Here is a 23,961-nt window from a genome sequence, read left to right on the forward strand (position 1 = left end):
GGGAAGCCACCTTCGCTCCCCTTTTTCCTGGAAGAATATTATTCCTGTCACTGTTACCATGCCTCACCATCGTCTTTAACCGTTCAACCAAGCATGGAAACACCAGGCTATCAGTGTTGCACCCCTCCTTGTGTTAAATACATCCCTTTCCCTTAACCTACTCCAACGCCATTCACAGGTAACGCACACACACACACACACACACACACACACACACACACACACACACTCACTCCAAAGTCAAGAAAGGCAGTCTTTGGGGAAAAATTGGAAGTTTATTAAGTCCTAGGACTTAGGACTGAGATGTCAGAGGTCCAAGGGGAGGCAGTTTTGCTGGTTCCCATGGCCCCAGGGGCAGGCCAGGACGCTGAGCAAGGATGACAGAACTGGGGCCAAGCTTTTGGGTCTCAGAATCCCTGGCATGAGGCCTCAGGGATCAGTTCTGAGAGAGGCCTGAGAAGGCAGGGTGGTCTCTCTTGCCTCTTGACATCTTGGGGCTTACGCAGGGACCGGCAAAGGTTCTCTGGGAAAGGAGCCTTGACTCCAAGGTCTTCATTTCAGTAACGACCACTTAATTTGTTCCTTGGCTGACTGAAGAACCTGAGGTGAGAGATGTTGTGAGAAATATTTGAAAAATATCAGTGATGCTTTATTGGAGGTCGACCAGGGCGCCTCCCGAGCCCCGGCCACTAGGTGGCAGCAGCTTGCCTCTTCTCAGTTTAAATGAGCCGAGGCTTTGGAGGATAGGGCCGGTCCAGAGGGCTGCTTCCAAACCCTAGCTGGCTACCTCACAACTGTGGGTGAGGCGGCGGCCCCTGCGTCCCCCAAGCCATATCAGGCCACAGTAGTGCCTCCTCACCGCGCCATCAAACAGGCAGAGACTCGATCCAGGCTCAACCACGCCTGTGCTCAGATACTTGACACCTTAACAAACCCGTGGCTTTGATCGGGGTGTGTTCTCAGCACCCTATCCCATTTGCTGATGTGGCAAAGCTGTCAGGTGTATCTGCCCCTACTGCCAAGAAAAACCATCTCAGCCCAGCGTGTGCCCATACCTGTGCCACTGTGCACACATGATGCGAACACATCAGGGACCACGGGACACTCAGACTGCCTCTCTGTGCATTAAGCCTCCCCCAAATTGTCCACCCCACACTGTGTATCTCCCTCCTTGCTGGGAACAGCGAAGTTCCTGAATCTCTCCTAGGGAAGTCCTTTCTCCGCATTCCATTTTGTGTTCCTACTATAACCTTCGTGCTTATTTAAGATCTCCACTAACACTCAGACTTGTTGCCTATAATCTCCTGGGAGTATGAGGCAGGAGGATAATGACTTCGAGGCCAGCCTGGGCTACAAACAAGACCCTAGTAGTCTTTATTCTCTGCTCATTTAGAAAAATAGGAGTTGTTTCCTGAGTATGTACAACTTAACTTTTAGGCTTTTTTTTTTTTTTTTAAAGATTTATTATGTATACAGCGTTCCACCTGCATGTACACGTGCAGGCCAGAAGAGGGCATCAGATCTCATTACAGATGGTTGTGAGCCACCATGTGGTTGCTGGGAATTGAACTCATGACCTCTGGAAGAGCAGGCAGTGCTCTTAACCTCTGAGTCATCTCTCCAGCCCCAACTTTTAGGCTCTTATCATAGAATAAATCATAGAACCATTTATACCATCTAGTTCTTTAAGCAAAAATATTTTACATTTATTTATTTAGTGTGTGTGTGTGTAGAGTGTGAATGCCATGGTGCACACATGGAGGCAAGAAGACAACTTGTAAGCCCAGTGTGGTAGGCCATGCCTTTACTCCTGGGGTTGAATATCCATCTTATAGCCTCAGGCTTGGCAGCGTGGCCCTTATCCACTGAGCCATCTTGCGAATCATCTAATTAATATGACTCTACAAGGTAGGTTCTATTCTTCTGAGCCCTAGAGACACTGAGAAAATTGCTATTCAATTTCTGTTGGTAAAGTAAAAGTTTAGGATGACTCAAGTGAATCCCAGGTGGGTTTGTTGTTATTGTTGTTGTTGGTGGTGGTGGTGGTGTTTAGCTTTGTTTGTTTGTGTTTGTTTTTGGGTTTTTTTTTTTTTAAAGATTTATTCATATATTATATATTAAGTACGCTGTAGCTGTCTTCAGACACACCAGCAGAGGGCATCAGATCTCTTTACAGATGGTTGTGAGCCACCATGTGGTTGCTGGGAATTGAACTCATGACCTCTGGAAGAGTAGTCGGGTGCTCTTAACCGCTGAGCCATCTCTCCAGCCCTGTTTTTTGTTTTTTAAAGACAGGGTTCCTTTGTATAGTCCTGTTGTCCTGGAACTCGCTCTGTAGACCAGGCTGACCTCAACTCACAGAGATCTGCCCGCCTCTGCCTCCCGAGTGCGGGAAGTAAAGTGCACCACCACTGCCTGACTTGTTTTTGAACAGTCGTGCTCTTTGATCCTCCAGCTGCCCAACCTGAAGCACTGCCTCAGGAGCACCACACCGTGAAATGCTAGGAACCACACCCAGGCTTTAGTTTCCCTTCCCAGCTGCGCTTTTCTCCTCTCTTTAACTTTTAGGCGTGGCCCCAGACTCCCTAGAACTAGAGTTACAGATGGTTGTGAGCTTGGAATTGAATTCGGTCCTCGCAAGAGCAGCCAGTGCTCTTAACCACCAAGCCACACTGAGCTCTCCCCAGCTGTTCTTCTCTGCTCTGTTCACCAACATCCCCCTTTTAAAATGTCTAACATTGGGCTGGAGTGATGGCTCAGTGCTTAAGAGCACTGACTGCTCTTCCAGAGGTCCTGAGTTCAAATCCCAGCAACCACATGGTGGCTCACAACCATCTGTAATGGGATCTGATGCCCTCTTCTGGTGTGTCTGAACACAGCTACAGTGTACTTATATATAATAAATAAATTTTTAAAAAAGGTTTAATATTTGTTTCATGTATTTACTTTTGTGCGTTTATGTGGGGGTCAGTAAACACTTTGGGGGGGTCAGTTCTCTCATCTCGCTGTTATCCCAGCGGCCAAACGCAGCTCATCAGATCCCGAGGCAGGCGCCTTTACGTGCTGAGACATCTCAATGGACCATTTATTGCCTTTTTTTTTTTTTTTTTTTTTAAGACAGGCTCTCACATAGATCATTCTGGCCTCAAACTTGATATGACTTTGAACTACTAATCCTCCTGTCTCCCTCCCAAGTGCTGAGATTACAGGTGTATGCTACTGTGCACACACCTTGGTTTATTTTTTGCTATTTTATTTTATTTTATTTTATTGTATTGTATTTTATATAAAGTCTCATGCTACCTCCCTGGTTAGACGGAAACTCACTGTGTAGCTCAGGCTGGCCTTGAACTTGAGGTCATCCAGCCTCAGCTGAGACTATAGGTGTGGGCCATCTTTGTAGGGGTACCCCATTAGGACTAGCTTATGCCAGGGAACAAAGCTTCTTGGGAACAGAGCAAGTCTGAGCAGAGAGACCTGCAGATGGACAGAGCTGAGGTCAAACCACTAGGCTTGACTATCAGGAAGTGTGTGAAGCTGGGGACCCAATCTGCCGACAATAACACACACACACACACACACACACACACACACACACACACACACACACACACACACACACACACACACACACACACACACATTGCACTGCCACATTCTGCATGCATCCCAGATAGGGCTGTGTGGTTCGCTTCTTTTTTTTTTTTTTTTTTTGTTCTTTTTTTCGGGGCTGGGGACCGAACCCAGGGCCTTGCGCTTCCTAGGTAAGTGCTCTCCCCCTGAGCTAAATCCCCAGCCCCGGTTCGCTTCTTTTTAACAGCCAAGCTACAAAGGCAGAAGTGATGAATACAGGTCTTATGATCAGGTGAGGGGCCCTTAACTACCCCAGCATGGCCCCACATGGATTCTCTGTCCAGGGTGGAGGGAACATGAGGGATCCGAGCCGCCATATTGCTTTGGGTAATGAGTAACGCAGGCATCATCAGGTAGCGAGTTTAGGGTAGGAATGATGTAAGCAGGCGGTAATTTGCCCACCCATCTGTCACCTCCCAGTCCCCCTCGGCGGCCTCCAGCAGCTGGCCCTAAGAGTCACGGGTTCATCCCTTGTCCCACACCTGGCTTCCTAACTCTGACTCTCTCCCCCAGGGCACTGGGTTCTCCATGCCCTTTGGCCTGTTTCTGGCAAAGCAGATGCATGAGGCTTACCTGGGCCACGCTCTGTTCTGTTAGGCCACTGTCATCAGTCTGTGGGAAAGGGGAGTCACAAAGCAAAAGTCAGAGCAGAAAGGAGGTGTCGAATTAGAGACTGTGAAGGCCAGGGTCCCCAGTACCCCATCCTCCATTGCTGGGGATTAAACCCAGGGTCTCTCACATGCTAGCCAAGTGATCTACCACTGAACGGCATCCTTAACCAAGCTGGGACCCTTGTGTTTGCATGAAGGGTTAAAGGATCCTAAGTAGGGGAAAGGTGTCATGCAGACTGCAGACAGGACAAACCGGAAGAGTGCATCCACAGCCCCAGCACAGACCATGCCCCGAGGCTGTCCCCTGGAGTCATTTTGAGGGCTCAGTTACTCCTCCATCCAAGGTTCTCATTAGAGAGTGGGGAGGGGCTGATTTGCTTTGTTTTTACAGAGAATGAACTGGAAACTTTCCTCTTAGATGTCTGAGTAGCTGGGCCCCCACCAGCTGAGCCCTGACAGCCTGGTGCCCAGGAAGGGCAAGAGTAGAGAAGACAGGGAAAGATGGGGGTGGGGTACAGAAAGGCTTACCCTAAAATTCACTTTCTGGATCACTTGCTGGGGGTCACTCTCCAGAATCACACTACAAGATAAGAGAAAATTTGGGGGTGAGCTGGTGATGGGATCGCCCTCCGACAAGCCACTTTTAGTTCTTTTTTTTTTTTTTTTTTTTAATAAAAAAAATTGTATTTACTTAGAAGCATTCAGAATGTCAACAAAACAGCCGCCATTTTTTTGCAATTACAGAGTGGTATTCAGTTAACAGAACAACAATTACCTTCGTATAAGCTGCATCAGAGACAACTGAAGATGGGGGAAAAAAAAAAAACCAAAAGAAAAAAAAAAAAAACAAAAAAAAAAAAAACAAAAAAAAAGAAAAACCAAAAACCAAACTACTGTCCCCATATATAACTAATTTGTGCTGTGCACCAACAAGAACCTGCTTTAATTTCCATGCCAATTTACAACCCCCAGACTGTACCAGGCAAGGTTAGTGGCTATTGAAAATACCACCAGGACAGGGCTAGCTAAAGACACATTTGGTAGTGTGTTAACTATACAAAAAAAGACACTGTACAGTTTAAAACAAATCTTACACAGCCTTACATTTCAATTTTTTCTTTAAAAGGAGTGAGTTGTGTACAGGGGGGTTAAATGCTTTATAGACAAGAAAAAAAACTGCGCTAGAACCAACTTATTCATCATCATCATCTTCTTCTTCATCTTCGTCTTCCTCTTCTTCCTCCTCTTCCTCATCCTCTTCATCCTCCTCGTCATCTTCCTCTTCCTTCTTTTTCTTGCTCTTCTCAGCCTTGACCACCCCCTTTTTCGCTGCATCAGGTTTTCCTTTAGCTCTGTAGGCAGCAATATCCTTCTCATACTTCTCCTTCAGCTTGGCGGCCTTCTTTTCATAGGGCTGCTTGTCATCCGCAGCAGTGTTGTTCCACATCTCTCCTAGTTTCTTCACAACATCACCAATGGATAAGCCAGGATGCTCGCCTTTGATTTTTGGGCGGTACTCAGAACAGAACAAGAAGAAGGCCGAAGGAGGCCTCTTCAGTGCACTGGGGTCCTTGAACTTCTTTTTGGTCTCCCCTTTGATGGGGGGTGGGTAAATGTAGGTTTTCATTTCTCTTTCATAACTTGGCCTTGTCAGCCTTTTGCCATATCTTCAAATTTCCCTTTTCTTTAGTAGACATAGTCTTCCACCTCTCTGAGCACTTCTTGGAGAACTCTGAGAAGTTGACAGAAGCATCCGGGTGCTTCTTCTTGTGCTCCTCCCGGCAGGTTTGCACAAAGAATGCATATGAGGACATTTTGCCTCTCGGCTTCTTAGGATCTCCTTTGCCCATGTTTAGTTGATTTTCCTCCGCGAGGCACAGAGTCGCCCAGTGCCCGTCCGGCTCTCGCTTGCCCCGGCGCTGTCTCTATGGAGCTCAATGTACTGCAATGGCTGTGAGAGCGGGAGCCAGACGCAGCCTCCACTTTTAGTTCTTTAATATACGCTGCAGTGTCTCTCCTCCAGGGGCCTTCTCAGAGATAGTCCTGGGGTCACATCTGTCCCTTCCCTGGGGACTCTCAGCTCTGCTCCTTCTACACTCTATACCATGGTCCTCTCCATGACCATCTTTGGACGAATGCTTAACCGAGGGTCTTGTGAGACGCCACAACCGTTAAAGGTGCTTGCGACCAACCTAACAAGCCAGGATCAATCCCCAGAGCTTCCACATGGTGGAAGAAAAGAACCGGCTTGACCAGTTGTCCTCTGACCTCCACAATCATGCGGGGGCACACAAAGTGATCAAAGGTAAAAATAAGTAAACAAAACAAACCAAAACAAAAACTTGAACTGAGTGGGATCAGGGAGGCCCAGGGGAGATGAGAGGATGCTGCTTGAGGGAGGGACCAGGTTTTCCTCACGTTTAGAATCCAGCCATCGGTACAACCTCAAGCAGTAGCAGGCAGTTAATACAAACAGAAGGAGGAGTGAGGCATTCACAGAACCCCACCTCCCAGAGGCCCTTGTTCTCAGGTTGGGCCGTATGGTACCATGGAAAGAACACAGCCTCTGAAACATCTCACATACATGGTTTTAGATCTTGGCCCTGCTAATTCCCTTGCTGTGTGCTCTTCCATAAATTACTAGAATCTCTGAGCTTCTATTTCCCTGTCCAAAGATGTTATCGTCCCTGTGCCTCTGGGGCTGAGGCAAGAAGGCCAGGTGAGGGAAAGACACTCACGAAGTTCTGTTACCAAGTCAGAACTTTTCTCTTCCCTGATTATTGCCCCCTCTTTCAAGGGATTCTACAAACCAACTCTTCTCATAAAGGCTCCCAATCGCCTAGGAGTCTGCTAGCAGACTAATGAGAGGTGATATTTACCAAGGAGAAAGGGGAAAAAAGCCCTCAAAATACCAATGAGAACCATGGGCTTTACACACATCATTTTGTAGGACTCTCACCATCCCAAGAGTTTCCTTCCTTCCCTACTTTAGTGACAGGGAAAGTAGACTCGCAGGAAGTCAATGTCATGTATCCTGCCAGTGTTGGAGACTCTCCGAGGTCTCTGAGGTGTCTGTATTCCTCCTCAGCACTGGAGATCAACCTGGATTTCTCCAAACTCCACCTATTCGGCTGCCCACGGTAGGTGGCTCTCAGGCTACTCTCCCATTTGACTCAACTTTGGCTAATAATGATTTCACCCTCTGTCCTCTCGAGTAGGTAGGAATAAAGTTGTGGCCCTAGTAAGAATATGTAGGAGAAAGGAGGATGAGTCTACCAAAGAGTTGGGCCAGGAGGCTCCCAGCACTGAGCCCACAAAGGTCATTTTTACTATCCCCAACATCCCTTCTCCCAATCCCCTCCTCACCCTCCATCAACAATTTCATCCAGCACCAAGAAGGCTCCGTCCATGTTCTCCATCAACCAGCGTTTCTCCACGTTCTTCCTGAGGGCAGACACAAGAGCCTAAGCTTTCTGGAGGCCAAGAGGAACCATGACCCCTCTAAACGAGGCAGCTCCTCTCTCTCTCTCTCTCTCTCTCTCTCTCTCTCTCTCTCTCTCACACACACACACACACACACACACACACACACACACACACACACACACACACACCCCTTACCAACAAGGCCTAGACAGGAAGATAAAAGGCAGTGGGAGCAGAGAGGTGCCAGGGTCACCTGGGCACAGAGCAGGCTAGGGTCATCTTAGGTTGTTTTGTGTATTAGGTTGGTTTGTGTAGGCCATGTTCCTGAGGTAGGTATCAGTAACTGGGGATTCCGGAAAAACCAACTCTGAGTTTAAAGTTTAAAATACTGTTACAATGGGGCATGGTGGTACACACCCGTAATTCCAGCACTCAGGAGACTGAGGAGGACTGAGGGGAGGCCAGTGTGGGCTATGCAACAAGACCTTCCTCTCCTTGTGTTTGGAACTTCTGTTGATACGGATACTTGTGGCCTCAGGCAAGCCAGTGTCTTGAGATTCGATATCTGATCATACATTGTGCATGGCTCTGTCGGGAGCAGCATGGAAGTCAGGGGCCTTGGAGGAAGTCATTCTGGTTCTAAGACTTCAGGGATTCCAGGAGGACAGCAGGGCAGAAGAGCCTGGCCTCTGGGACAAAGGAAAAGGGCCAGGGCTGGGGCCCTGGGGTGCAGAGGATCTCACTTACCTTAAGATGTGGCTCAGAGAGTCAAATAGGCAGGCCAGCACAGACATGAGCATCAGCTGAGGAGGAGGGTGTGGGAGGACGAGAGCTGAAGCTGAGAGGTCCAAAGTGGGCCTCTGAGCTCCCTGTGTGGGCCAGATGGGAGGGACTCGCTTGTCAGAGAGGGCTTGGCTGGAGGTTAGCTACTCTTTGATTTGAGAGGGGTGACTAGGCTTGGACTGGAGGACACTGGAGTGTTCCCCTGGGTGTCTCCTTCCCTAAATATGCTTAGTAGGAAGCAACAGCTCCCTATGGATGATTTCATTTCTGGTTCCCAAGGGACCTAAGGAACATTATGGATGTGTGTGATTGCAGAGAGACCCACTCTGGCTGTCCTTCTACCCCCAGATCCACAGCTAGTACCAACAGTGAGCCTTCAAAACCCACCTCCAGCCCAGGACAGACCCTTCTTGTCACCCAATCTCTGAAATTCACCTCATTCTCAGAGGACGATCCCACCACATACAGGAAGATGTCAATACTGCTCTTGTAGACAATAGTCATGCCCGCCAAAAATGCGATTTCACCTGGAAGGGGGAAGGCTCTCAGATCAGCATACCCTAACCCCAGCCTAGGGCTAGCCTGGTCTCTGCTTCCCCAGGCCTCTCCCTTTGTTTCCTACTTCCTTTCTCAAGGAACTCTGGCCAGACCACCACTACCGGGAGTCTGCTCCGTGTCCTTTGCCCCAGTCCATGTGCTGTCTTGAGAAGAGACCTCCTGTTGAAGAGTCAACAAACCCAGCCTAAGGCTGACCTCCCCACCCCTCCATCCATGCAATGCCCCGGGACCAGATCCAAGTATGTGTAGGGGGCGCACGGTCCGCCTCCTCAGCTGAGAGGAGGAGTGCAGATGAGTGGATGATTGTGACGCGAAGCAAAGGTTCTGGGAGGATTGAAAGGAGGGATCAAAACGCAGCTGGGGAGGAGAGACAAAGAGCCTCAGAGAAGAAGGCAATGACTTGTGGGTGTGGAAGGCCAAGGAGGACAGATGTGTCCAGATGGAGAAGACGACAGACCCCGCTGGTCAGTCATCGGAGAGCTTTGGTGGGGGATGGGTGGGCCTTACTTTCGGTGCGGCTGGTCTTGTTGAAAACATTTTTCTCGAAAACCATCTGCTCCTTCATGGAGGGAAATGTGTCGTCATAATACTGTGAGAAAGAGAAGAAAGGCAATCTCCATCGCACGGAGCTGGCTTCTGCCTTGGGAGGGGGCGGACTAGCAGGGTATGTCAGGGGCTAGCGAGGCTGGACCTCCTTGTCACCTCCCTCCGGCACTCCATACTCCCCATAAACAAGGAAAATGAAAGTAGAGAAATCTGGAGGCTGCCTTTGGAACCTCCCTGGATATCTCCCTCCCTCTTCGCTTTTCTTCTTCTCTTCTTCCCTCCGTCCCATCTCCTTTCCTCCTGTGTTTCCTTCCTTCCGGCTGTGCTGGGGTTGCAAACAAGGACTTCACATATGCTAAAAGAGTGTTGTAACTTTGATTTGTATCCAGCTTGTCTTCTCTTTCCCAACTCATTTCCTTCCCTCCTTTCCTCCCTCCCTCCCTCCCTCCTTCCCTGCTATCTTTCTTCCTTGAAGAGCTGGAAATGGAACCCAGGACCTTATACATGTTAGGCAAGTAAGTACTTTGCCACTAACCTACATTCTTGGGCCACTGTTACCTCAAGTATTTTATTTTTGAGACAGGGTCCCACTGTGCCACCCTGTTGTGTAGAATAGGCTATCGTGAATTTGTTTGTTTTCATTCATGATTTCTTTGTGTAGCCTGACTGTCTTGGAGCTCGCTCTGTAGACCAGGCTAGCCTTGACCTCACAGAGATCCACCTGCCTCTGCCTCCTGAGTGCTGGGATTACACTACTGCTTTATCTTCAATTTCTTTTTTTTTTTTTTTAAAGATTTATTTACTCTATATAAATAAATAGCTGTAGTGTGTCTTCAGACACACCAGAAGAGGGCATCAGATCCCATTACAGATGGTTGTGAGCCACCGTGTGGTTGCTGGGATTTGAACTCAGGACCTCTGGAAAAACAGTCAATGCTCTTAACTGCCGAGCCATCTCTCAGCCCCTTATCTTCAATTTCTTATATATAACAAAGATGGGACCTTCTAGAAGGAGGCCTCAGAGGCTTTGGCAATGCTCGTCCACCTCTGCCCATTGGCTGAAGCAAGGTTCGGTCAGCTCAATTTTCTGCATGTGAACTTTGCATTCTGTAGTAATTCTGCAGGCAAGTCTCTCTGCCATCTCCTACCACGGTGAACAAGTTCATTTGAATGTTATCGAGTCTGAAAAAGCTTTAACGTATTTAATAAATAATTTAGATGTTAGAGCTAGGTGTGGTGTCACATGCCTGGAATCCCAACACTTGGAAGGAAGAAGCAGGAAGATCAGGAATTCTGGGCCAACCTTGACTAAATGAGACACTGTTTAAAAGAAAAAAAAAAGTATGGTTCACACATGTAATCTCAGCACTTGGGAGGCTGAGGTAGGATCACTGTGATTTCCAGGCTAACTTGGGCTACATAGTAAGTTCCAGGCCAACTTTGCTTATAAAGTAAGCCCCTGATAAAAACAAAACAAAACAAAAAACCAACCAAACAAAGAAACAAAAAACAAGCAAACAAAATTAATCAGGGGCTGGTTGTGGTGGCATCTTTCAACCCCAGCACTTGGAAGGCAGAGGCAGGCTATACACACACACACACACACACACACACACGCACGCACGCACGCACGCACGCACGCACGCACGCACGCACGCACGCACGCACGCGCGCAAAACAAAAGTAGGGGCTTGCCAGTGATCTCAGCACTCAAGGGACAAGTTTGTTAGTTTGTGGCCAACCGGTCTACAACAAAACAAAACAAAGCAAAACAAAACAAAACAAAACAAAACAAACAAAACAAAACAAAACAAAACAAAACAAAAGTATTTGGGGGCTGGAGAGATGGCTCAGCGGTTAAGAGCACTGACTGTTCTTCCAGAGGTCCTAAGTTCAAATCCCAGCAACCTCATGGTGGATCACAACCATCTGTAATGGGATTCGATGCCCTCTCTGGTGTGTCTGAAGACAGTGACAGTGTACTCATATACATAAAAAATAAATAATTAAAAAACCAAAGTGTTGCTAAATTTCTGTTACAGATAATTATATTGTGGTGGGAACTTTATTTATTTATTATTGAATTTTTGTGTTTGCTTTTGAAACAGGTCTTATTATGTATCCCAGGCTGGCCTCAAATTCACAGAGATTCACCTGCCCCTGTCTCCTGAATGCTGGGATTAAAAGCAAGCACCATTGCCTGGCCTTCAAAGTGGCAGAAATTTAGGGCATTTTTTTTCTTTCTACAGTCTTTTCTTTTCCCTTTTTAACATTTATTTATTGTGTGCGGGTTTGTAGGGGGGCAAGGATGGAGGTCAAAGGACAACCTGAGGAATCTGTTCCCTCCTTCAACTACGTGAATCCAGGAACCAACTCAAACCATCAAATATGGCAGCCTTACCCACTGAGCCATCTGGTCTACCCTGAAACTTAGCTTCAAATGGTTTTAGCTCATCTCACCCAGGCCGTGTAGGATGGATACTGGATAACTGAATGGAAATCCAAGGAAAACTATCTGGAGCCTCAAATCTAAACCCTGAATCCAAGAGTCACTTATGGAACTAACCCTGTGACCTCAGGCAACCTACTTAGCACCCTAGACTTCATTTTCTACATCCCTGAAGTTAGAGGGTGGGACTAGATGGTCTCCCCAATCCCATACTACATCATTATGCTAAGTCCTAATTGTTTACCTAGTTGAAGTACAAAGGCACACAGGTCACTTTGTCTACAGTTTAGGGACTCAGATTCCTAGGTTTCAGGCTCAACTATCCACTGAACCCCTTTGGTGAAGCTTCCCAGGCCCAGGATGCAGCTGGCCAGAGCAAGGACAAGGAGAAGACATGTCAGGGAATATGAGTAAGAAACAGAGGAGATCTCACTCACCCCACCCAGCCCCTCACTGTTAGACTGATAAGGCACAGGGCAGACAAAGTGATTTCTAGAGAATCTAGGCTGGGCTGCTCTGCTATCCAGAACGCAGAGTTTCTCCTATAGGAGGAGTTAAATGGGCTGGGAGGGGACCGCTTGTCTTGGACAAATGGCACTGTCTTCAGGGTTCCTATGGGGAGGGGTTACCTTGGCCAGCAGCCTTCGTCCATCATTATCTAGGATGAAGACAGCCTTGATGGTGTAGAGAGAAGGTTCCTGAAACTGACACGAGAAAGGAACCCCTGACTCAAAGTAGACACCGTGTCTTGGGCTCCGTAGAGCCAGCTATCCCCCAATCCACGGCTGGTTCCAGCCCAACCCTGTGCCACATGGACCATTTCCGGTGCCCACTCCCGCTCCCAGACAGATGTTCCACTGCAGGTCCGAGGAGTGGGCGCTGAGTCCGCTGGGTGCAGAAAGTCCTACCGGGCCCAAGTTCTGTCATGCACTGACTGCTCCAGAGCCCGAGTCGGAGTGTATCACAGAACCTGGGCCCGGGGAACAGCGGCGCCGAGCCTCCTTGTGTCCAGCTGACCCCCACTTCCAGATGCGCGCGGCCATCACCCTGGAGTAAAGGAGCCCAACCAGACCACCTCGCCACTCCCACTCCTCCCTCGTCCCGCCAGAATCTCGCTCCCTTCCCCGCCACCCAAGTCAGTTCCTATCAGTGCAGCGAGTTCCCCAGAACTTCAGTCCCACGACACTCCACTCAGGCCTCCTCGCCCGTGCGCTCCAGGACGAACTTTTTCTCCCTTCCCCGGGCCCAGGCTGCCTCTCCCGGGCTGGGCAATAGTGGCACAAAGTTCCCAGCTCAGGAGCCCGAGGCAAATCGGCTGTCCCCAACCACCATCCTGCCGCCCCGGGACCCCACACTCCGTGCTCCGTACCCTCTGCTCCGTGGCTCGGGTGGGCGGCGCTGCGCCCCCGGCTTGGGCGGCCGAGGCCCCCCTCCCCGGGTGCGGACGTGGCCAGGCCTCCGGCCGCTGCATTCCGCTCGCTGCCTGCACTGACAGCGCCGCCCCGCCCCGTGCCCGCCCCCCGCGACGCTGCCCCTCCGCCCAGTCCTGCGTGGCTGGTCTCTGTGTGCGTCCCCTCTCTCTGAACGAGCTTTCCGCCAGACCCCCCACACCGCAGAACCTCATCTCCCCACTCGGATTCTTCCCTCTGGCCTCTCTCTGCACCTCCCGGTCTCTCAGGTGAACCAGAAGCTCCCCTCTCTTCCCACTTACTGCCTCTTCTGGCCTAGGTTGGGGGCCTGTGGCTTTGGTGCCCAGAGGTCTCCACGTGGCTGTCCTGGGTCAGCCCGAATCTCAGGTAAGGTTCACTTTTTCCTCAGGACCCCCTAGTAGGTGTCATTGGGACCAATAGTTCATCACTTTTTTTTTTTTAAAAGAACTCTTTTTTATTTTAATTTTTTGAGATTTCTCTCTCTCTTTTTTAGAATTGTATTTATTTTATGTATGTGAGGACACTGTCACTGTCTTCAGACACACTAGAGGAGGACATCTGATGGTTGTGAGCCATGGTAGGACTCTCACCTCCCCCAGACATTTTCCAAGGCCCAGAGGTGGATGAGGCCAGTAGGATACAGCACACTTGAAATCCAGCCTGAGCCTGCGACTACCCCGGCCAGAGTACAACACATAGAGTGAGGTAGTTACCGGTGCTTGGGCAGCCAGGCATTCAGAACACTGACAGATATGTCGTACACAAGCGCTCTCACTGTATGGCTTTTGTCAAAGCCACCATGTCTAGGAAGGAGGTGTTTTTGGACATACCCGTTGAGAGAGTCAGACTTCATGTGACCTGTTCAAGCCGCTGATTGGGCTAGGCAGTTGAGTGGGAGGGTTCCCAGGCTTGGGACAGGGCAGGTTTCCCCATTCTGACCTTGAGAGCCTCAGTATACAGCACTGCAGTCACACCAGACTTCCTTCCACTTAAAGACACCGAGCCTTTCTCTTTCCGACTTACGCCTTTTTCTTTTTTTAGTTTCATGTGCGTCAGTGTGTCACCTGCATGCATGTCTAAGTAAGGGTGTCAAATCTTGGAGTTACAGATGGTTGTGAGCCGCCATGTGGTTGCTGGGAATTGAACTCAGGACCTCTGGAAGAGCAGTTGGTGCTCTTAACCAATGAGCCGTCTCTCCGGCCCTTTTTTTTTTTTTTTTTAAATTACACATACTGATCCTTTTATTTATCCACTTATTTATTTATTTATTTACTTATTTACTTGCTTACTACGTATTGATGGGGGAGGGTGTGCTCGTGTGGAGGTCAGAGGACAGCCTACGAGTGTCAATTCCCTTCTGCTTTCTGGGTCCTGGGGTTGGATTTAGGTCGTCCAGCTTGGTGGCAAGTGCCTTTACCTACTGAGCCACTTTAGTGCCTGAAAGTTTCTTCTTAAATATCCTCATCAAGGGGACTGGAGAGACAGCTCCCTAGTCAAGAGAATTCGATGCTCTTGCCGGAGACCTGAGTTCAGTTCCCACACCCACGTCATGTGGCTTACAACCACCTGTGACTCAGGTTCCTGGGGATCCGATACCTCTTCTAACTTCCACAGGCATTTCACACATGTGGGGCACACATGGACAAGCTAGCCCACGCAAAAACAAACAAACTCTGCTGGGTATGGTGGTGCATGCCTTTAATCCCAGCATTTGGGAAGCAGAAACAGGTGTACTTCTGTGAGTTTGAGGCCAGCTTGGTCTACACAGCAAGTTCTAGGCTAGCTAGGGCTGCATAGGGAGAGCCTGTTTCAATCATCATCATCATCGTCATCGTCATCGTCATCATCATCGTCATCGTCATCTGGGTGTGGTATAGTATAGGTATATACCTTTAATCCAGCACTTGGGAGGCAGAGGAAGGCAGTTCAAGGTCATTTTGGTCTACAGAGTGAGTTCCAGAACAGTCAGGGCTACACAAAGAAACCAGTCTCAAAAGTCCAATTAATAATGATAATGGTGATGATGGTGGTGATGGTGATGATGATGATGATGGTGATGATGATGATGATGGTGATGGTGGTGGTGATGTGATGGTGATGATGGTGGTGATGATGATGATGGTGATGGTGGTGGTGATGATGATGGTGATGATGATGATGATGATGGTGATGGTGATGATGACGACTCATCGAAAGGCAGTTCTGCTGGTCACTCAATCTCACTAGCTAGGTCTCACACTGAGTTTGTTTCCACGCTCTCTTTTCTGGCCTGAGTTTAATCCTCAGAATGGACATGGTGGGAGCAAGAACCAATTAGTCCTCTGACCTAAAATATATAAACGATTTTTACCTTATGTGCATTGGTGTTTTGCCTACATGTCTGTCTGTCTGTGCGAGAGTGTCAGAAGAGTTACAGACAGATGCTATGTATTCAGAAGCTGAGTTTTGTGCCCCTATCCGGATCGTAACCTGATCTTGGGGCACTGTATTAACCTATGTACTGTCAAGACTGTTCCCCAATAATCCCTGATTGGTCGATAAATGGCTGGGGCTTATGGCTGGGCACAAAGGAAAGGAAGGCGGGACTTAGAATTGAGTGAGGAGTCTCCAGAGAGGAGGAGGTATCCATGAACGTGGGATGGACCCACATGGCCAAGAGGAATTCTCCCTGAGGACACGCATGGAGCAGAGTTAGCTGGGAGAGACTCAAACAGCAAGTTAGGCAGAGCCGATGGCTGGGATGTAGGTCAGAATAAGTCAGAACCTGCCCAGCATAGTGCAAACAGCTTGTAAGGATAATACCAAGTTTCTGTGTCTTATTCAGGAGCTCTGTGGGATAGAGTGGAGCACAACCCATCCCATAAATGACTCTAATAGTTGTGAGCTGCCATGTAGGTGCTGGGACCTCTGGAAGAGCAGTCGGTGCTCTTAACCACTAAGCTGACTCTCCAGCCCCAAAGTTTCTTTTCTTTTTTCCTTTTTGTTTTGTTTTGTTTTGTTTGTTTTGTTTTGTTTGTTCTTCAAATTGGGATTTCTCTGTGTAGCCCTTGCTATCCTGGAACTTGGCCTCGAACTCAGAGAGATCCTTCTCTTCTTCCTGAGTACTGGGTGTTAGGTTATTTCTACGCTGGTGAAATGAACCAATTCAAACCCAGGATTTCAGCACCATCTGACGGCTTGGTTATTTCTCTGCTGATGAAATGAGCCAATTCAAGCCAGAGTATATTATTAAAGGCAGGTTTATTAGGAAACTGCTGTCAGGCCAGTTCACTGGCCCCAAGGGTTGAGGCCAGGGGAGTGGCCATGGAGGGCAGGGAGAGAAAGGGTGCATGCCCGCAGAGAGAGAAGAAAGGAAAAGAGAAAGATAGAGGGGGGGGGGGAGGCTGAGGGGGAGAGATGGGAAAGAGAGGGAGAGAGAGAGAGGGGAGGGAGGAGAGGAGGAGAGAGAGAGAGAGAGAGAAAGAGAGAGAGAGAGAGAGAGAGAACAAAAAGTCCCTATATGTTTGGACTATATAGGGAAAAACCTCTGGGGGAAGGGCAGCTCAACCTCTGGGCTGAAAAGTTCAGGGTTGGGGGCAGGGAATGTCAGGTAGGGACTGAGGAACGCTGGAAGAACCCGGCGGCCAGGTCTGCTTTGGTATGTAAGATGTGTACCTCAGCTCCTTGTCCGGGGTCCAAGGGCAAACATTGGGATTAAAGACATGCCTGAGGCATGCACACATGAATAAACAATATATAAACAATAAATAAATGTTACAACGACAATCCAACTAAGCAAACAAGTAGGATTTGAACTAGGAACAGGACAAAGTAACAGTGAGCCAGGAAGACGCCCTGGTAGCCATCCACTGATTCAGTCTTCCTGTGAAGGTGTGACTATGTCTTCCTCGCAGGCCATCAGAGTTGTAATTGGGAGTCTAGTCTAGTATGTGGTACATCGTGTGTGTGTGTGTGTGTGTGTGTGTGTGTGTGTGTGTGTGTGTGTGTGCAGTGGGGACTCAGTCTTTGGGCATTTCGTCTGGATTCTAGATCATGAGAAGTCAGATTGGTGGTCATGCTGGCTGGATATGTTATACAGTTGATGTGGCTTTTTCTCAGGCTGCAGGGAAGACGGTGGACATTCGGGCTGAGCGTGCTTGACCAAAGCCTCCCGAGATCTTTCAAACGAGAAGAGGGTTTGGCTGGGGGAAACTGATAAGAACAAGGCTCCTCCTCCGTACTACAAGAATATCAGTGCAGGCTTCCAGATATTCAAAGAATCCATGGAGGGCACCTATATAGGAAAAACAAAATGTCCCATACACTCCTAATATCTCTGCCACATGAGGGGGCCACCCAGTGTGGTGATGAGTTGAGGATGAAGAGGACCATTATCAGCCAAAGGGACTCTATTACATCTACTATAATTGCTTTGAAAAGCATTGTAAGAACACATCTGTGCGCCTGTCCCCTGCTTCGGGGGGCCTGCAGATAGGTTCCGTCATCACGGTGGGTGATGCCCCTGAGCAAGAAGACAGCAGTTCAGGGTGCTCAAGGTCACCGAGGCCGCCCACACCCAGAAGCAGTTCGAGAAGTTTGGAGAGAACGCCAGCTGACTACTCCCCAAACACAGAGAAGTTATTTTATAATTTAAGGAGGGGGTGGGAGAGATTGGATTATTATTATTTTTTTGTAACAGTCCTATTTTTTGAGCTCATCTGCATAAGAACAGCATCCGAAGGTTCCTCGAGTCATTTCCTAGCCTCCGTTTGGTACACGGTACCCACACTGGGAGCAGGTTGACCTTCCAAAGAAGGGACAGAAGACCTGGACAGAAGATAGGAGCCTGAGGGTGCTGGGGTGGCCCTATAGGGCATGAGGAAGGCACCAGGCAGGGAGGGAGTGGGAACTGGGAATAGGAAGGCTGGAAGGAACCTCAGGAACCACACAACCTTGAGCTCCCCCTGTTGCTGCCAGTCTCGGAATCACCGAGATCGCTTTACATCCCAGTGATGAGTCAGCAAGTTCAGAACCATCGTGTTCGACATCCTAAGCGATGTATGCTGGGGCTGGAGAGACGGCTCAGTGGTTAAGCGCACTGGCTGCTCTTTCAGAAGACCCGGGTTCAGTTCCTGGAACCCACGCGGCGGCTCACCAAACTGTCTGTATCTCCAGTGCTCTCATCTGCTTTTTGTGGGCACTGGAAGTAGGTGGTGCACAAGCATGCCTGTAGGCAAAACACCCCTATATATAACCTAAAGAAAACATCATTTCAAAAAGTGAGATGTTCTTCAACGATAGCCCCACTGAAGCGCTCAACAGAACCCCTGGGATTCTCCAAACCTCCTCTCAGTGGTGGCTACCGTATGCGATGGAGCAGAGAAGCTACGGAACTAGACTGCTTCATGAGCAGAAATAAAGGTTTATTGGGGATCAAACTGTCAAGGCCATCTCTTGGGTGGGGGTGTGGCACGGAGAGAATAACAAAATGGCTGAACAGAGAGAAGATCTTATACGACAGCCAGTAGGGTAGGGATCTGAGCTGATTGAGCTGATTAGGAACTAGGAACCCTTTGCCACCAAAGGTAGCTGGCCTTTAGGGGAAGGTCAAGGGAAGTTCCCAGTGAACAGATCTACTTTTTCTTGTGAACAGAAACCTTTACGCTTGTTCACCCAGTACCAGTCCTTGTTTTTAGGACAATGTCAGTAGTACGGCCATTTTGGGGAAGGGGGACTTTGGGCCTGACAGGTATATCTTTAGCGAGCTTCCAAGTAGACGGGCAGGCTCCCAAATGGAGATGATGTTAGATAGTGTCATTCACAATGTTATCACTGGAAGAGAACCTTCCAGTTCATAGCCGGACCCGGAAAAGCATACAGGTGCAACAAGAGATAATCAGCTTGGTAGCCTGGCCAGAGTGAAGGCTCTATGGCTAGATAGTCAGTAAAGAGCTTGTTTCACAAGCCTTAGACCCGAGTTCAGTCTTCAGAGCCATGTGCCAACATGGGTGGCCATCCTTGGGAGACAGCCATATGAGAATCTCGAGGGCTTGCTGGCCAACCACTCTGGTCTAATTGGGAGCTCCGGGCCAGTAAGAGACCCAGTATCAGGCAGGTGAGCAGGGTTCTTGAAGATGACACCTGAGTTTGTCCTGTGACCTACACATATGTGCGTCTGCACATATATGAACAAGCACACGGTTGCCTCACAAAATATAGGGCAGAGCTAGGTATATGCCTGTAATCCTAGCTTCTGAGAAGAGCTAAGGCAGGAGGATTGCAAGTTTGAGGACAACCTGGGATACATAGGGAGACTCTATCTCAAAAGGCAAAACAAGGCCTAGGCTTGGTGGCACAGACCCTTGATCCCAGCACTTGAGAGGTGGAGACAGTGAGATCTCTGTTAGTTTGAGGCTAGCCTGGTCTACACAGTGCATTCCAGGACAGCTGGGAACGGTGGTGACCCTGCCTAAAAAGACAAGAACAAAACCCCACAAAACAACAACAAAATAAAAATAGAATAAAAACAAGCACCGAAGAGATGGTTCACCAGTTAAAAGAGCTTGCTTCAAGCTGGGAGGTGGTGACGCACGCCTTTAGTCCCAGTTTTTGGGAGACAAAGGCAGATGGTGCTCTCTGAGTATGAGGCTAGCCTAACCTACAAATGGATAGCCACGGCTATACAAAAAATCCTGTCTTGAAAAATCAGGGAAAGAGGGAAGGCGGGAGGGGGAGGGGAAGCACTTGCTTCACCTTCAGAGCACCTGAGTTTTATGTACATCAAGGAAGTGAGGCAGCTTACAGCCTCCTGTAACTCTAACTCTAGCTGCAGGGTCTCCAAAGTCCTCTCTCTGGACCCCACAAGGACTACACACATGTGACATTCATACACACATATACACATGAATAAAAATCAAAGTAAATCCTTTTTTTTTTTTTTTTTTTTTTTCTTTTTTTTTTCGAGCTGGGGACCGAACCCAGGGCCTTCCTTTAGGCAAGCGCTCTACCACTGAGCTAAATCCCCAACCCCAAAGTAAATCCTTAAAGACAAAACCAACGTGTAGTCTTTGGGGTTCTCTTTCCTCTGCTTCTTCCAGGATTGTATAATTGTGTGATATTGGGGGGCTGTACCTCTCTAATTCAGAGCCCATGCCACAGCTGCACTCATGACGTTTCTTTTTCTTCTGGAACCCCCAAGAGACAGGCGTTTCCAGTGGGGTTCTCCTGTGGGCCTTGGCAGTTCTTGGAGAGGAGATCATTCTGATTTCCTCTGACTCACCCCCCTGCTGCTGCCTTGTCTGCGCTGTCTGTCCTGGGATTTCAGCATCTGTTCCTGGGTGACAAGAAGAAACAGCTCTCTCAAGCACCAACCACAGTCCTTCCTGCTCTAATGTCAAAAGGGGGAGGGGTGTGTGTTTCGGAAGGTGAGACTTGCTCAGTGTTGTGCTGGACAGAGAGGGAACATGTCCCTGCTGTAGCTGCAGGATGGGTTCAGTGGGGGCCATGCTGGAGACAGCTCTCACTCCTTCAGAGCCTCTGCTTTCTCTGAGACAAAGCTGCAGAGTGGGTGGGGAGAGAGAAATGGCCAAAAAAGGAAGCCTGGCCTGGTGGTGCATGTTTATATCCCAGTCTCTGAGAGGCAGAGGCGGGAATAGCCTCGATTACTTAGCAAGCTCGAGACCATCCTCATCTACATGAGATCCCGTCTAAAAAAATAAATAAATAAGCCCTATACTCAGCTCAGCCCCATTTATGAATGGCTTTACATACGAATCCTGACTTCTTTGTTCTGAGACAGTGGCTGGTCTGGAGCTCAGTGTACATCTCGGTCTAGCCTTGAACTCCCAAGTGCTAGGCACCCCCTTGCCTGGCTGTAATCTGAGTTTTAAGATTTGCCGATCAGAATTGTTGTCTTAGCTAAGGCTAGTCCAATTAGTGGCAAAGCTGGGATTTTTAAACCCATCTAAATCTGAACCACCCTCTCTCCCCATCTCACAATGCACCTGTCTGATTGCAACACATCAGGCCGAGAGCTACACAACAAACATTGCCCAATTTTGTTTGAGGCAATTCTGGGAGACCTATGGGACAGTTGAGCTCAGCTTCAAAAAATGCTACACAGAGATATGAATGAACAATGAGGTGTTTTCATTGTAGAGGTCAAGAAGAGCATGCATCCTCGTCTGGGCATTAGGATGGCCCTTGTTTTTGTCCTACCTGGATTCTCGTTCCAAGCTAGTGAGTTATTCTCTACTCGGTCTACATATTAGGATCATCTGAGGAAATCGTTACAAACGGCTGGTTTTCAATTCTGAAGGGGGATGGGGAGTGGATCTAATCAGCGTTGGGTGGAGCTGCGCCCTGCTCTTTTTCTGAGCTCCTTTTTTTTTTTTCCAGAGCTGGGGACCGAACCCAGGGCCTTGCGCTTGCTAGGCAAGTGCTCTACCACTGAGCTAAATCCCTAACCCATCCCTAGGTGATTCTTGTGCAGCCAAGGTTGAGAAGCGTTGTAGTAACAGGATCCAGAAGAGAGCTGGCAGCACGTGGAGGAGGTATGCCTCTTCTGACAGGTTGGTGGGAGCACACTTTCGAAGGATGATTACCACAGAAGGAAATGCACTACACATCTGAAGTAGCTGGAAGACCGATTGATTTCCTGCATAAGACACGTTAACATTTTAGCATTGACAGGCTATACCCCTAGAATCTCACAGGAGGGCCATAGGAAAGCAATCCCAGGCAGTCATCTGGTCTATTCCCCTGGATTACATAGTGTTGGAGAAAGGGAGAGAGACACTCCTATGTATGGATTTGTTTTTTTTTTTTTTTGTTTTTTTTTTTTTTTTTTTTTTTGGTTTTTTTTTTTTTTTTTTCTTTTTTTTTTTTTTTTTTTTTTTTTTTTTTTCGGTGCGGGGGCCGTTTTTTTTTTTTTTTTTTTTTCCCCCCCCCCCCCACCCCTAAAACCCACCCCCCAAATTTCTTTTTTTTTTTTTTTTTTTTCCCCGGGCTGGGGACCCGAACCCAGGACCTTGCGCTTCCTAGGCAAGCGCTCTACCACTGAGCCAAATCCCAACCCCTGGATTTGTTTTTTTTTAAAGACAGTTCTGATGTATCCCAGGTTAGCCTCAGATTCTCCTCCTCACACTTGCTATATAAGGAGGCTGGCCTTGAACTCCAGATCTTCCTGCCTCCAGCTCCAGAATGCTAGGATTATAAGATATGCACCACCATGTATTTAGCTTTTTGACTACTCTACTGGGTTCTTATATCTGACACCCTTCTCCACCCCAATCCCTTCCAACCCCCTGAAACTAGGTAGGCGAGAAAGAAGGTTAGAAGGGAAAGGGGCGGAGATCTCTTTAGACTACTTCCTGCTGATTAGGGGCATTCAGCTCCTTGAGGCAAGTCCAACCTTGCTGCTGTTAGGATATCCAATTTCTTCTTCTCTCTTCACTCGGATCACTAGACAAACCACAGCAGCAGGGGAAGCAACAGCTGCCACAGCCTCTCGGGGCTCCGGCATTTTTATACCCCCTAAAGAGCTCCCAGAGTTCCAAACATAAACTAACCTCAGCTCGTAGAATCACGCCCCTGCCAGAGCACGAGACACATCACAGTCAGCTGCTAGGGACAATCGGAAGCAGCCCCATACCCCACACTTGGGATTAAAACAAGAACATAGTCACACAATATAACTGAGTTCTGACTTTTTTTTTTTACATGCAGTGTCTCACCATGTAACCTGGTCTTGACTCCTGCTCTCAATTCTCTTGCCTCATCCTCCTGGGATTATAGGGAACCATCACCACACCAAGCTAAACAATTCTGTTTTGTTTTGAGACAAGGTCTCAGCAGGTAGTCCTAACTGGCTTGGAACTCACAGAGATCTGCTGGCTTCCAGCTCCAGAAGCTGGGATCCCTGCCTCCAAGGGCGTGCCCTACTGTACCCAGCCATTCAGTCACTCTCCCCTCTCGCAGCCCTTTCTCTGAGGGCTTCCTGACTGGCCTCACTCATCATCCATCAGTCACGACAGAGGGCAGAGGTGCCTACAGAAGCAGCTCGTCCTATTGGAGAGGTGGCAGGGTCAGTGTGCATCCCTAGGAGCATGGGCACTTCAGTGTATGCCTTAGACCCCTTTTTTAATTTTTTATTTATTTTGTGCGTGTGTGCATGTGTGCGTGCCTGCATGTGTGCGTGCCCACAGTTGCACACACACATTACAGCACCCATGTTGTCAGAGGACAACTCTGTGGAGTCAGTTTTCTTCTTTTTCCATGTCAGTCCCAGGGACCAAACTCAGATCATCGGACGTGGCAAATGTCTTTACCTGGTGAGCCAATCCAATGGCCCCTTGGCTACCTCTTTTGTGACACCCCCCCACCCAAATCCCCACGAATTACAGCCAGCTCTCACCCCATTTCCCACTGCTCTTCTTACCACAGGCTCTCTGATGGCTGTCAGCCCCTCCCTTAGGGAGCAAGGGCATGCTCTCACTTTTTCCAGCCGACTTCTTCTCAGTCTGATTTAATGGATATACCGGGACTG

The 23,961-nt window shown here is 48.6% G+C and overlaps 1 protein-coding gene and 1 pseudogene across 2 annotated transcripts; both read right to left on the minus strand.

Moving 5' to 3' along the window:
• Nucleotides 1-255: 255 nt before the first annotated feature.
• Copz2 (COPI coat complex subunit zeta 2) lies at nucleotides 256-13,496 on the minus strand. Its single transcript, XM_032913737.1, has 9 exons — nucleotides 13,376-13,496; nucleotides 12,636-12,710; nucleotides 9,519-9,600; nucleotides 8,889-8,980; nucleotides 8,418-8,473; nucleotides 7,611-7,688; nucleotides 4,773-4,824; nucleotides 4,207-4,245; nucleotides 256-600 (listed from the first exon to the last, which is right to left on the minus strand). Exons 1-9 carry the CDS (start codon nucleotides 13,475-13,477, stop codon nucleotides 553-555), a joined length of 624 nt encoding a protein of 207 aa, XP_032769628.1. The 5' UTR covers nucleotides 13,478-13,496; the 3' UTR covers nucleotides 256-552.
• Nucleotides 5,403-6,219, minus strand: LOC116909961 (annotated as a pseudogene). Its single transcript, XR_004389116.1, has one exon. The product of XR_004389116.1 is annotated as a high mobility group protein B1-like (transcript).
• Nucleotides 13,497-23,961: the final 10,465 nt, after the last annotated feature.

The sequence above is a fragment of the Rattus rattus genome, chromosome 9 (genome assembly GCF_011064425.1).
Source record: "Rattus rattus isolate New Zealand chromosome 9, Rrattus_CSIRO_v1, whole genome shotgun sequence".
NCBI classification, from domain to species: domain Eukaryota; kingdom Metazoa; phylum Chordata; class Mammalia; order Rodentia; family Muridae; genus Rattus; species Rattus rattus.